The following is a 14,248-nucleotide window of genomic DNA, read 5'->3' on the forward strand; positions in this document are numbered from 1 at the left end:
TGGACAATCCAAGCCTGTCCAATGCATGTCTGGAAAAAATTAAAACAGTCATACACTTGCGTGTGAATTAAGACTTGGCTTGGATAGTTTGCTTGGTAATACCCTTTTCTAAAGGTTCAGACAAAGTTCAACCAACCTACTTTCTGCTGCTTCTGTGTAAAAACAGAAACAACAAGAAACCAATCATGAACTGACAACAATTCAGAATGCAGGTTAAATTCTATTAAGCTGTGAAATGGTATAGCAATAGTGGACAATGTTGAGCAGTTTTCTGACAATCGCTTAGGGTAAGTTAAAGAACCTTAGACTGCACGCAAAGAGCTGTAATCACCCATCAGATTAGTTTTGGTTCAGTTGTCGGTGACTACCTCCATTTGCTTCAGAGTGGCAGTTGGCTGCAGCAACACATTAACAGACTATGGGCCATCGACACTCCACACAGGCTCACTAAAGCAGAAAAACTACAATGCTGTTTGACAGGAAACCCAGAGCAATAATGATAAACAATCATACAATAATTGAGTATGCAAAAATAGAATTAGCTGCAGTTTCCTTTTATAGTAAAAACACAACCAAATGTTTCTGCTGCCATTAAAAGTGGAGGAAATTGACTTTTGATGCTTTCAGAGAGTAATCGACTCCTTTTTGGCCCAAAAGCAGAAAAAACTGTTTAAAAAAAGGAATTGGATTTTTTCCTTCACGGTTTTGATCAAAACCCCCCCAAAATTTTTTTTTTTGATTTTGCTTTTCACAAAACTTTGAAGTAATTATTTTACCAAAAATGGATCGAATAGCAACATATTTTATCTGATGAACACTGAATTACACTCATCAGACAAAGGGTAGGGACACACTGCACATTTTGAAAAATGTTCTATAATTTACTCTTCATTTCAAAGAAAAATGTATTTTGCTTTAAACATACTTTTGATTTGATCTTGAATCCCATTTTAATCAGCTGCCAGTAGAACGCTATCATCATTTAGAGAAATAAAGGCTTTAAAACATAAGTCTGTGTTTAATCTACATATGCCATTCCATAAAATTAATTAAATAACTGAAATGAATGAGCATTTCAATCATTTTCTTATTTACTAAATTCATAAATAAAAGCATAAACATTCAGCACATTTTTTGGCAGACATCTTTTCAGGTCAAACCAAAAGATGTTGCTCTAATAACAGATGACTTGAAAATGCAGCTACTGTCAGAAAGAGGGAAACATTAACAGCCTTAATCCAAGTGATGGTGGCTCTTATCCACACAGAGAAACCTGACAAAGCCAGCTCTGACAGTGATGACACCATCTGTGGAAGCATATTTCATAAACCCGGTGAAAACCTTGTCATTTCTGGTAATCTTCAAAAAACTGAAAGATGTCTATCAGGTTAGGGGCAAATGTTTCCCCAGAGCTGCAAATTTGACTTTTCTTTTTTATCAGTCAGAACATATTAAAGCAGCAGCGTCAACTGGAATGAAGCAGGGCTTTGTCTAAAGGCAAATTCTAAGACATCAGAGTTTAAACTTGACGGTTATTAACTACAAATGGTGGTGATTAGCACTGATTTATGTGGTTCACAGGCTGACAAAAGCCTCATCAACAAATGTGAGTTTTTTTGAGTGGTTCTGAACAAGGGTTACATATTTTTTTTAATTTTCATTAGTCTATATTCTCATTCAGTTTTCTCTTCTGATTTTTAAATTCTATTTTAATTTCTATTTATTTTTAGTATTGTTAGTTGGGGTAGTTTAATTTTTTTATATGCTTAGTTTCAGTTTAGCTTTTATTGGTTTCAGTTATATAGTTTTTAAAGTAAATAGTATATAGTAGTATATCGTTTTTAAAGTAAAGTTACATAAGAGTAAAAAAAAAACTGAAATAAAATCCCAGATAAGGACAGACTGATGCAGCAACACAAATGACCTGACTGCTGTACCTGCCATCTGCTCACATACAATACAGTAAAATAAAGCTAAAAAAGCGACCAGAAACTAGGTCTCATATTAGTGCATGATAAAGACATAAACAGAATCTAAGCAGACTCTCTCTTAAAGGTATAGTGGAGGATGTTCTTTTTCTGAATGGACCATCTAAATAAGTGGTCCTCCTACTTCAGGTGATAAGTTTACGCAAGGACATTTTCACTTACTGGTGGTAAGTCTGACAGTGGAAAAAATTAGTAAGCTTGTATAAGTGATGCAGACAGCAATTTTCAAAGCATGCACAAAGAGAAATGGGCACGTACGTACATGCGCCCGCATGCGTTTAATATGCGTTCCCTCTCGGGAGCAGGTACTGGGTTGAGCATGTGCATTTTTTTTTTTTTTTTAAGTGGAGAGGGCCGTCTTCTAAAATCCTCCACTATACCTTTAAAATTCTGTTTTAATTAGTTATGTAAACACAATTACAGTTTCAGTTAGTTTTTTGTGTTTTTATTTGCAAGTTGTGGTTTTCATTCTTTGTTTTAGCTAATGAAAATGCTTTTTTTTAATTCTAGTTTTCATATCTCATTAGTTTTCGGTAACGATATAACCTGTGGTTCAAAACAGGTGTATTTTTTCTGCTGCAGTCTCGAACCTCATTAGCCTTCCTGATGAGTAAAATCCCTAAAATAAATGTAAATAATTCAATTACATTCATTATTATTGATTTGAAGAACAGTTTATTTGACATGAAATATTTCCTAAGTCATTGTAACCCCTGCTGTGAATCATTCGTAGCACCATTTTCTACAATAACACAGTATCTTTCTATTTTGTCAAAGATTTATTCTTTTTTATTCATTATTTTCATCCAGATACTTAAACTCACTTAAACTCAGCCATTTGTTTGCCACAAAATGTATATTAGCTGATAGATAATGCCATGAAAGAGGGTTAATTATCTGTCTGTTAAACCATATTGATTAGACATTATGATTTGTAACATTATTCAGTAAAATAAGTGATTACCATCCATTTCCATTTTACTGGCAAAGGCCCCTAGGGCTTGATTTAAAACAGGCCTTTTTAAATGTAAAATTAAGTGTGACAAATTTATCAGATTTTGGATTGCTGCATTAAAATCTATTTATCTAGTGGATTTAGAGAGCTGGCTTCTTTTTAGCACAGGATCTTGGCGTTTCTTTGGCAATCTCTCCTCCTCTGTTAGTTTTTTGTGAAGTTTGCAATAAGAAAATAAAAATAAATAGCATGGTTTTTCTAAGAGTTCAAGATGTCATTTGCTCTAACAAAGTTCCCAGGACCTCTGGAAGAGAAACAGGCTTGCAGCCTTCCGAGTACTCCACCATACCCAATATTGGACATGAGGTGCTTTCCCACTTCGTATGTCCAGCAACAAATCCAGTCAGAGAGATTTACTGAAAAGTTTAATTTTAGTCTCGGTTGAACGAAGCACATAGTTCCAGTTTAGGTCCCAGTAGACTTTACTAAAAGCCTTTTAATAATGTGCTTTTAATGTATTAAAACTGTCGGCTATAATTGAGACAAGATGCAAGTCTTTGCTCTAGTTCTTTTGTAGTTTTACTGGCTTCCCTCATCACCATTCCTCCTGTGATGGTGGCAAAATAAACATCGGTTCCTGCTAGGGGTGTAAATCACATCCATCATGGCGATTAGATTCAGTATCGATTTCCTGACCCAACGATTCGATTATTTTCGATACTTAAGAATACACCACGATTCGATTCGATTAATCGATTAATCGGTTAATTTTTTTTTTATTATTATTATTTTTTTTTTTTACACCTTACAGGCTAAACAAAGTTTCAAGTTTGAAATAAATCAATGAAAGCTGTAATATCGTTATGCATTTTCTTTAGAAACAACAGCAAATAACAGAAGTAGAAAAGCTGCATCAAAAAATACTGTAAAAATACTGCACAATATCAGTGTAATGAGTTCAATGCAATACCTCGGCTCCAAAGAAACTGTCCAACATATTTTTTTAGAATTTAATAAATATACTCAGGAAAGAGAGATGTTGTGTAGAGAGTTAGACAGGAATAAAAGTAAACTAGATATAAGGGAATTGTTTCAAAGGTCATCTGGGGATGTAGTTTTTGGTAGTATTTTTAATTTTCTAAGAAGAACGGGTATTTTAGGGAGAATATAATAGTTTGTCTGGTCCATACTCCATTCTGGAAGGTGGCGGTAATGCACCTATAAGTTGTTTGCCAACCGCCATTAAAAAAAAGAAGAAGAAGAAGGCTCCAGAGTGTTGACGTCGCCGACCCCTTGAGAGACGCTCTGCTGCTCCTCTCCCAGATTGTAGCTGACCGCAAACAGTGCACCAGACAGGAGGGCGGCTTGTTTTGTTTTTATGACCGAAATTGCGGAAAACAACTCGTGAAGTTTGACCCGCTAGAAGAGCGAGGTGCGCGAGAACGCTGGGAGCCTTTTTCCAGCTGAATCTCCGCTCTTTTTGCCCCATTGTCCCTCCGTCGTCGGACTAAACTCGCCCCCACTTCCTCGCCGCCTCGGCCGTATCTAGACCCACAGCGTGTAGCTCAGACCACGCTGCAATATTGAGCATAATTTAAAAATGTCTGTGTGAAGCTTGCTGCAACAAACTGCTGTAAGAGTATAACCAGGAAGCGCGGTAGGAGGGCAAAATAAGTTTAGCGGCACCGCAGCACGGGAGGAGAGTTACGCCCAGGAGAAAATGGATAAAAATAGACCGGAGGGAAAAAAAAAAAACATTAATCGATTATCTTGCGGACGTGTCGATGCATCGGATCGTCGGCTTTTGGATCGATGCATCGATACAAAACGATTATTATTTACACCCCTAGTTCCTGCACAACTAAGAGTGGCTTGTGGCTAAAAGAAATGTGACTCTGTACTTTGTCATATTTATAGCACATCTAAACACGTGGAACATAAACTTTCTAATCAGGTAAGAAAATAAATAAATAAATAAAAAATATACAAGTATAACATAAAATAGTTTCATTTACATTTGGTGTACAAATATTTTGGGTGAGTTAAAATAAGTTTGGTACTGGTATTGTTTGTTTATGTCCTTTTGGCTGCTCTTTTATCCAGGGGTCCCCTGCATTCAAGTCAATAACTAAAAACCCACTAAACTATGTTAATTTTTTTAACTAAAGACAATACAGTATAGTCTTTCTCAAATGTTTTACATTCTTTTACCACCGACTGTACTGTAGAAAACTGCTCTGAGAAGAAAAAAAAGCATGACTGAGTGCTAAAACCTGCAGCTTTAAAAGCTTAAAGAGGATTAAAATAATCTGAGGGGGATAAAATAATAATTCACAATAAATAATTTATTGTGAAATGCTCATAAGTCATTCAACCAAGGGGTCAAATAGTTGGGGTGTAGGGTAGTGGTAGTTTGGGCGCCCTACTCTCACAGACAGTTTCCCATCTGATAGATAATAATTTTAAAAAAGGAGCAGATACACTTAGCATATCCAAATTCTTCTTTTCTGTGGATGCATGTAGTGCAGAAAGAGACACACCACAAATAAACCAAGAAGCTTGACAAAAGGGAAAAAAAGGAAATGAAAAATATAACCAGATGCCAAAAGGACTTGTCTAATAACAGTCAAACATGTGGCCACCCAATTCAGGAACACCCCAGGGGAAAGGGCTTCTTAACAAAGCTTTTAGTTGTACTCTCACACTGAGCTCCTCTGAATGTAACAGTGGGCAATCTGTTCGCTCTGGTTCGCATTACATCACAAGTCGGGCAGCCTGTAAATCCTAGGGGTGAAACGGGACCTGAGTGAACCGCTGGGACTTTTACAGACACCACTGGGACGACGGCTGCACGGTCAACTCTGAAAGATACGGCTAGGCCTACCGCTGCTGCTCCAAAGCCTGTCTACTAAAACCAATTCAGAGCTATTCCTGCAGATCTTTTTTTTTCCAGATATATAGCAGGATAAAGGAGAGTGGAGATTAACATAGTGAATGAGAAAGCAATCTCGCTAATCACAAATGCTAATATAATCTCGCTCTGTTCTTTCTTATGAAGAGTTGAGCTGACACTGAAAGCCACTTGGGTTTTTCCAAGATTAATCATAGAAAATACTTCAGATTCTTACAGTGTTTTTGTCTCTTTTCTTATTTTTGACATTGTTAAGAAATGCAAAGTTTTATCAAATCATATTCAACCTGATTTGCTGTCTAAGCTCTACAGAGCATTTGAACTTATTGCAGTATGTTCTAAAAAAAATTTTTTTACCTGTAGAAATGGTATGTATGGTGCTAGGAAATAAATATTTGCCACACACTATTTTTTTTTTTACCATCCATAAGATTTCAATATGAAACAAATCCTATGAATCCAAACCAACCTGCTGCTATTTCAAAAAGTATTTAAATTAGGAATTCATTTTTAGGGATGCATGATATTGGGATTTTGGCCGATATCCGGTATGCCGATATTTTAAAACTCATGTAGCTGATAACCGATACCGACAAACATAAATTAAAGCTGGACAAAAATAAGTAGTCATTGAAAATAGCAGTTTTGTTATCCATTTCTGACACTTTGAAAAATAATATACTCAAATATATTTTCATATGCTGATATCAAATTGATTTTTTAAAACGCGGTATCGATCTATTTTACTTTCAAAATCTTGTGAAATTTCATCGTTCTGTTACAAACTCTCGTGATATTTTGCAAATTTTTGTGAGATTTTGTTAGTAAAATAGATTGATACCGCGTCAATATATCAACATATAAAAATATGGCAAAATTTCGTGAATTTTCGGGGGATTTCGTAGCATAACGATGACATATAGCAATATTTCATTAGTAAAAGAGATTGATATGGTGTTTTTAAATGGCAATATATCAGCATATGAAGATATTGCGATATTTTAATGTATCAATATTTTTTCCCTCGTCTTTAGAAGTTTTTAAGTCTGTAAAAAAGAAGTTTTTGAGGAAGAAGAAGAAGTAGTATTTTTTTTTTTTTTTTACTTTAGAAACTCAGAAGCTGATCAAATATCGGATTAAATATCGGTGGGGTTTTAAGGCCGATACCGATAGGGGGCCGATTATATCGTGCATCCCTATTCATTTTAACATACCACAAACACAGGGTTCAGTTTCACTAGCCGGATACAGGTGTCACAACTGCATAACTGGTATATTCAGGAAATCCCTTAAATAGTGACTGCCAGACAGCATGAAATAGGCTACATGATCCAAAGAAATTCGATGCAAACTCATTAAATTTCAGTTTGAAAAAAAAAAAAACTCACAAGCTGTTCTGAAGGCCTTGTGACTCAGAGAGGAAGAACAATTATTCAGAAATACAGAAAACAAGGAAGAGCGCGGAACATGATGACAAAGCTGGAGTTGTTAGGAAGTTATGATCTCATGTGGAAACATAGCACAGCACAGCAGAATAAGAACATTGTACCAAAAGTCAAACTTGGCAATGATAGCATGACGGTCTGAAACTAATTCACTGCTTTAGGACCTGGATAACCTGCTGTAATCAATAAAAATCAGAGCCTGATTTAGATATTTGGACATGCTGCTAACATTTTATAACCCTTTAATGTAGCTTAATTAAAATAATCCAGCAAAGAATGAGTGAAAATTCAAAATTTAAGGCTGGATGACACAACCAGCTGTTAGGTATAAGGAGGGAATACTTTTTCACAAAGGGCCTGGTTGGTTTGAATACATTTTCATCCTCTGTAATAAAAACATAATCTTAAAAGCTGTAACAACTGTAGTATTCTTTGACATTTGAACTTTGTACTTTAGATATTGATTTGGAAAAACAAAACTTAGACATATTGAAAATATTTTTAAAGGCACTGGGGAGTCGATCTACTGTTAGAAACAGAACGTAGACCGAAGGTGACAGATGTCTTTACCTCATTCTCACCACATCACCCAGAAGGGGCTGTAGCTCTTCTTGAAAGAGGGGATACGATGACTTGGTGGGAAGTTCATAAAGGGACTAGAGCAGTATGAGGCCAAATGTCCTCTATTTTTAGTCTATTTTCCGCTTTTTCCACTCCTCCCCTTTTTAAAACTGGGCTGGTGTCCTCTTTAAACAGCCTCACTCTGTACCTGCACCCACACATCCCCCAGTTCACCAGTGGTGAAAAATAGTGTCATTCCTAATCTTTCATTCAACCAAATGAGTCGTCAGCTGCAGGATGTGGGCGCCTGCAGCTTTTTATGGTAGTAAAGATGTAATAATATTCCCTAAAGGTTCATTCCCACCATGGTGAATTGTGGAGGAGGGATGGGCCGAAATAAACTACATAAGCTGGGAAATCTACATCCTCTCTGGAGTCTCTGTCTAAAAGCCACAGACAGTATTCTCTCTGTACGCTGAGGGAAACCAAAGCTAAAGAGGGGAAGTGTAGAATAGGGTTGCAACACATATAAGGCTTGACAGGAAGAGGTAAGGTTGAACAAAGTAATAACATTGCTCAGCTATTAAGGAAAACAAAGCATTTCGTAAAAACAAACGGTGTGGGAGAAACTGAAAAATGTTCAGTTTCACCACAGAGACCAAAGTTATTCCAAAGGAAAACCACTTAATGTTGAGGGAGTCATTTTTCCACGAGGCCTGAGTGTGAAAGAGAGATTTACGGGACCATTTTGATGACAGACTGCCTCTTCATGTTTCACAGGAATAGAGGTTCCCAATCCTTTCATTCATTGCTTACTTTGACATGCAGAGGAAATCTTTCCATTGCTTTGCCAAACTGTTTTTTTAAACACTCAATCATGCAGCACTTAAAGTCGTGATTCTGACCAACATCCTTTCAAACATTTTACCGATTATTCAGAAATAAGAGGGTCTAAAATATTGCTCAGGTTGGACCCAACTAATATAACTACTGCAGGAACACTGAGAAGTTATTAAAGATATTAAAAATAAATGCAATAATATTAATATTGACAGTGAAACTAAGATAATCACGGCAAAAGGCTCAGAATATCTCAAATTCACTCATCGTCAAATCAGTGAGTAGTAAACTAAGTGTTGATAGGTTACAGATATGGAGCTTAACAAGTTCTTGATGGGTTAAGGGGCCTTACATTTATCCACTTTCGTATAAGTGAAGTGATTATCAATATGTTATGATACTATTCAGAAGGATTTTTTTTAACAGCAAGTGAATGAATAGTTCATAAAATAAATGTCAATTTTAGATAAAGCCAACATGATCAAGTACAGAAGGCAGTTGTCAAACGAACACTTAATTTAATGAGAAAGAAAATCTGTATTGCCTGTTATTAAAATCAACCAATTTTTTTTATTTCCTTAAACCACATCTAGGCCTGATTACGGTCTGACTAAAAGAATCAAGAAATCAGAAAAAAAATCTTAAAAACGTATCAGATCCTGATTTCAACGATATGGTGTAATTTAAAAAAAGCAAGAAATCCTGCTGCAAATAAAATCCGATTAGAGCAGTTTATTGTCCTTTAAGAAAGGGCAACATTAGTCAAATCTACCGTAAAAAGCGCAAGTTATTTGTATAATTTACCTTATAAGTGTTACTTATAGATGGGCTGTGGGTTTGCACAAAGAAAGCACTGCCTGTCATATTACTGCATACGACTGGAGAAGGATGTTGAAGCAAAATTAAAGCCCACAATAATCCAGACTCCGTAAATGCAGAGTAAATGACTCCTTTTGTAGCAGGGTTGTGCTGTTTTAAGGCTGAATATCAGACTTGTACTCACTGAGATTTTTATAGGGTACAAATTCAGATTTAAGCAGAAGGAAGGGGATTAAACATGATGAAGAAGGTCTTTTACCCCCAGATTCTAATCCAGCAGTATTAAGACCTCTAAAATGACTCAGATTATTATAGATGAGTCTTTAAGGGTATTACCTCTAGTCGTTGTACCATCTCTCTGATGTCCTCCCCGCAGTTGTCGTGTGCAGACAGCATGATGCACTCCCCACGCTCATAGAAGATTTTAATACTCATAATCCCAGAGGTCCATCCAATGACGTCACGACACGAGCAATTAAACACTACGTTTTTGGACTCCTCTTCAATGAGCACAATGAACTCGTTGGAAATGCCGAGCAAGGAGTCCACGTCTCTGGACTGCCCAAAGTCCCGGGCGCAGACGCTCCAGGTAATGGCTCCCACACTGAATAGATGTGCCTCCTTCCTGGCTTTTACTTTCTCCTTCTTCTTTGCTCCGAGGGTAATGAAGCTGAATTTGACAGCTGAGTCTATAGTAGCCGTGGTGACAAAGTTCTCAGCCAAGTCCTTCAGATACTCCTGCCGCGTTCGAGTTGCCATGGCTCTGAACTTCTCCGACTTGTGAGCAGCATTCTCGCCATTAATGACCTTGGCGAGCAGGAAGTCCCTGAAAACTGCCGACTTTGGGAAAGTTACAGATTTGGGAATAGGGGGTCCGAATGGAGGCACGTCTTTGGATCTGGAGACAGCAACGCTGTGAGATAAGATGAACCATAACGTTAACAGGTAGGAAAGACTAAAACTGCTAACAAGTAGATAATTGCATGAAAGGGCAGTGCTTTCAGCTGTGAAATTGTAGCTCAGGATTTTTCTTTTCAGATGAGCCTAGAGAAATCTCCTCTTCTCTGTACAAGTCCCATGCAATTAGTGAAAGTTCTTTTTGCCAACAAACACACCTGATGCACGGTTCTATGTCATAATTACAAGGTGTCTCTGAAGATAATAACTGTATCATCACTGCACACATCAAAAAGAGCCTTGTGATTTGTGGATATTACAACAAAGCCATGACAGAAACCACAGAATGAGCATACCAAGCTGTTATTATTATGCTTTCAAATTTAATGTCTTCAAGCACTTTGGCAAGAATTCCTTTTTGCAAAGCCCTTTTCAAATAATAAAAACCATCTTCCTTAATTGTCATTCTTAGTACAGAGTTCAGCTCTGCACAATTTCTCTTTCTTTTCCCCCCGACTCCTCTCCTTATCTAATAAAATAAAGTAGTTAAGAGGTTCTTTTCAGGCAAAGTGCAAGGTTGTTCCATCTACCTGTAGCAGACATTATCGGTGCAGGGGCTGTGGACTCTGACGATGACGAACACGTGTTGGAACTGAGAGCGGATGTTTTTGGGAGTGAAAGGAAGGGCCCCGGGCTCCTGGAAAACTATGGTGACGATGTCGTTGCCAATATGTCTCTTCCTTAATAACTGTAAAAAGTAAAGAGCAGAGAAGAAATAAATACAGTCATTATTATCAAGTAGAGAAACATTACATTTTCCAAACAAAGTCAAAGTAATGATGCAAATCCTGTTATTTTTGGTTGTTCTAAATAAAAGTTCTACAGCATTTGGATTTTAACATAAATGTGTTTTTCTGAAGTGATCAGAGTTACAAAATTGGATAATGGTTTTTTGCAGTTTGTTCTTTTTGTCTTAAATTGGAAATAAAAAAAATCAAAGTTGGGAGAAATAAAAACCTTACTTTCCCTAAGAACAGGCTTCAAAATTGAGACAATTGTCAGTTTCTCACCAGCTCATAGCTAAAGATGAACTGCTAAGATAATTCCTGTAGTGTTTGAATACATAAATGTAACACTGCCAGTATTTCTAAGATTGTATGATAACAACAATTCATCTGATGGGCATGAGTCAAATGTATTTGTTTTTGTTTGTCTTTTTAACTTAAAACTAGTGCATATTTAGGTTAGGTTTTACATCACTCCAAAAACCATAATATGACTGCTAAATGCTAAAAAAAATACTTAAGTCAAATTTGTTGTTATAAACTGTTTACTGGCACTAATTACTCTTTATATCTCATTAAATCGTTCATGCACATACTGAAACTGTATGAACCCTAGTTAGTGAACTGGCTCCTTTGGTGTTTGAATACATAAAGCAAAGCAATCAGAGCTGTTTGTTTTCATTCCTAAGTACAACAGAGAAAAGGCACATCCCAATGGCCCACCAACTTGTAACTGAAACAAAGCTGAATTCACTTTGATGTATTTCCAGAATCCAGCTTTTAATTTGAGGGATAAATGTAACACAACACAAGTAGCCAGAAAAATGTGTGTTTGCCTGAGAAAAACAATTAGTATATACCAATAATTTTCTAAATTCCAACTAATATGTGGTTGAGTTTGGTTTTATGTCCTCCCTAGAACAAAGTTCCAACTTAAAAAAAGACTAATAAGTCCAATTAACACTAGCCTTTTAAATCCGTACCAAGATCAGTCTGAGCACGATACCAAGATAACTTTTAGGCGTAAATGGAACACAACTGAACCAGACCGTGCCAGAAACAACAGAACCCCGATAAATCTAGTACTAGTTTAACAGTAGGGCTCGGCGAGGTTCAGTGGTGGCTCGGTTCTCTGATAACAAAGAGCGCATGAGCAGACCGAGTAATCTCCAATTTACAGTCAGCTGACTCTTTTTGCGGGTTTTCTGCCGTGCCTGGTTTTGTAATTCATAGATTTCTCACCTGTTCACAACATGAACTTCTTCTCAGCCTATTGACAATAAATGGCATCAAAAGAGCGTAGTGCGACCTGGGATGATGCTGAGACCGAGGCTCACATTGAAATTTGAGCAGACATTTCTATCCAGATACATACGTTTCTGAATGTTATGGTTGCCGCCATTTTTGCATGGGTAATTCCAGCCTTGAGAGCTGTAGTATCGTGGACTGCCGATAGGAGTAACTGTGCTAGTGTGATGTGTAAATGGTTGTAAGGGAACTGAGCTCTGCATGGTTAACTGATCCAACCTCGGTCTGAACTCGGCACAGATTGGTTTCAGAGGGGTAGTGGAAATGAGGCAATAATTAACCAAAGCATGGATCACAATCAAAGCTTAATTTACTGTCATCCAGTTCAGCTCTTATACTTGGAATTCTTAAAAAAAAGTCTCAATTGTTCGTTCTTGTTCTTATTCTAAACTTGACTTCTCATCATTTTGGTTGTTTTCTTCTTACTGGTTTAACGTTAAAACAAATTAGCATTTGACTATTGAGATATTATCACCCTACATCATTTACAATAAAGAACACTCAGTTAGATGCATTTCCAAGCACACCAATTACAGTCTGAGATTCCAGGATGTCATTATTCTCGGTCTGTACAGAGTTAAGAGAAACAGCCGGTGTGCATATAGCTGGAATTTTCTTTAACAGGAACTAAAAGAGTCAGATCAAATTTCTCTTGTTGACTTTACTACTTGTTTAAACATTCTTGCAACGGTCTGAGAAAGTTCTTGCTCTTGTTCTGAGATCTTTATTTTCCTAACTTTGTGGCACGGTACTTTAGCAAGTGTTGTATTGCTGTGCTGTAGAGGTTTTCATATATGTGCTAACAGGTCTCTTTTGTAAATGAGAACTTATGTCTCAGTGAGAAGATCTGAATAAATAAAGGTTTAGTTTATAATAAAACACAGGCATGACCACATGTACAGTTGGCCTACACAAAGACTTAACCTCATTACGTCTGGAATGTCATTGCCAGAGAGAGTCAGAAAGAGCCCAAAATAAGCAGGATTAGAGGGTACAGGGGTGAAATGGGATAGATGAAGGGCTGAGTAAAGAGTGCTGGAAGATTACCCCCAAGGATTAAATTTCACTATACAATACAAGACAAAAAAAAAACTCCCAATGCTACCAATAACTCGTCTTAGGTGCAAATGACAGACGGGTTTCTCCCATATAACAGTCCTCTCCATAATTTTCTACTACTTGGAGTGCATTAAAAGTAAATGCATTAAAAAGCTTTATTTAAAGGCCAAGAAAGCACTTCCATACATTAGCAGAAAAAAAACAACACACTGAAACAGTCATTTATGCATCACTAGCCACCATTTCCCCATCAACCACGACATTCACTTAATCCCACTTGTTCACATAGACAGAAGCTCATCTAATACAGTGGCAGGTCCATCCCGTGAGGAAGCACTGATTAAAATCCTTCTATGGGGCACCGTCTCCATGGCAATGCTCGTGTTTTCAGCTAATAGGTTATTACCATGGCAAAACGACTCTCCTGGGAGGACTAGCAAAAATCAGTATTGGAAGATCCTCTCAGAGAAGCTGCCCAGGGACTAGTTACAACCATTATCTGGCGGTTTGCATGGAAAAGTGCATATGTTAGGATCGGCTAAGGTTCTAAACAATGAAGATTACCTGCTGCCTGTTATTGGGTGTGTAGGGGAGCATTGTGGACACATGAAACATCAACTCATAGTCCTTGTAGGTTGTGTACAGGGAGTGTGTTCCTGTTGAGTCAGCTGTAAAAGCGC

At 37.1% G+C, this 14,248-nt stretch overlaps 1 protein-coding gene across 6 annotated transcripts in view; it reads right to left on the reverse strand.

Moving 5' to 3' along the window:
* The window catches only part of LOC119789674 (signal-induced proliferation-associated 1-like protein 2), a 139,967-nt gene that overhangs the window by 54,359 nt on the left and 71,360 nt on the right, over window positions 1–14,248 (reverse strand). For all 6 annotated transcript variants that reach the window (XM_038294675.1, XM_038294679.1, XM_038294680.1 and 3 more), the window contains exons 6-8: window positions 14,133–14,236; window positions 11,007–11,164; window positions 9,856–10,432 (exon numbers count right to left, since the gene is read on the reverse strand). In XM_038294675.1, coding sequence (XP_038150603.1) covers window positions 9,856–10,432; window positions 11,007–11,164; window positions 14,133–14,236 — 839 coding nt within the window. The remainder of the gene's footprint in view (window positions 1–9,855; window positions 10,433–11,006; window positions 11,165–14,132; window positions 14,237–14,248) is intronic.

The sequence above is a fragment of the Cyprinodon tularosa genome, unplaced genomic scaffold (genome assembly GCF_016077235.1).
Source record: "Cyprinodon tularosa strain WSP-4 unplaced genomic scaffold, ASM1607723v1 ctg343, whole genome shotgun sequence".
NCBI classification, from domain to species: domain Eukaryota; kingdom Metazoa; phylum Chordata; class Actinopteri; order Cyprinodontiformes; family Cyprinodontidae; genus Cyprinodon; species Cyprinodon tularosa.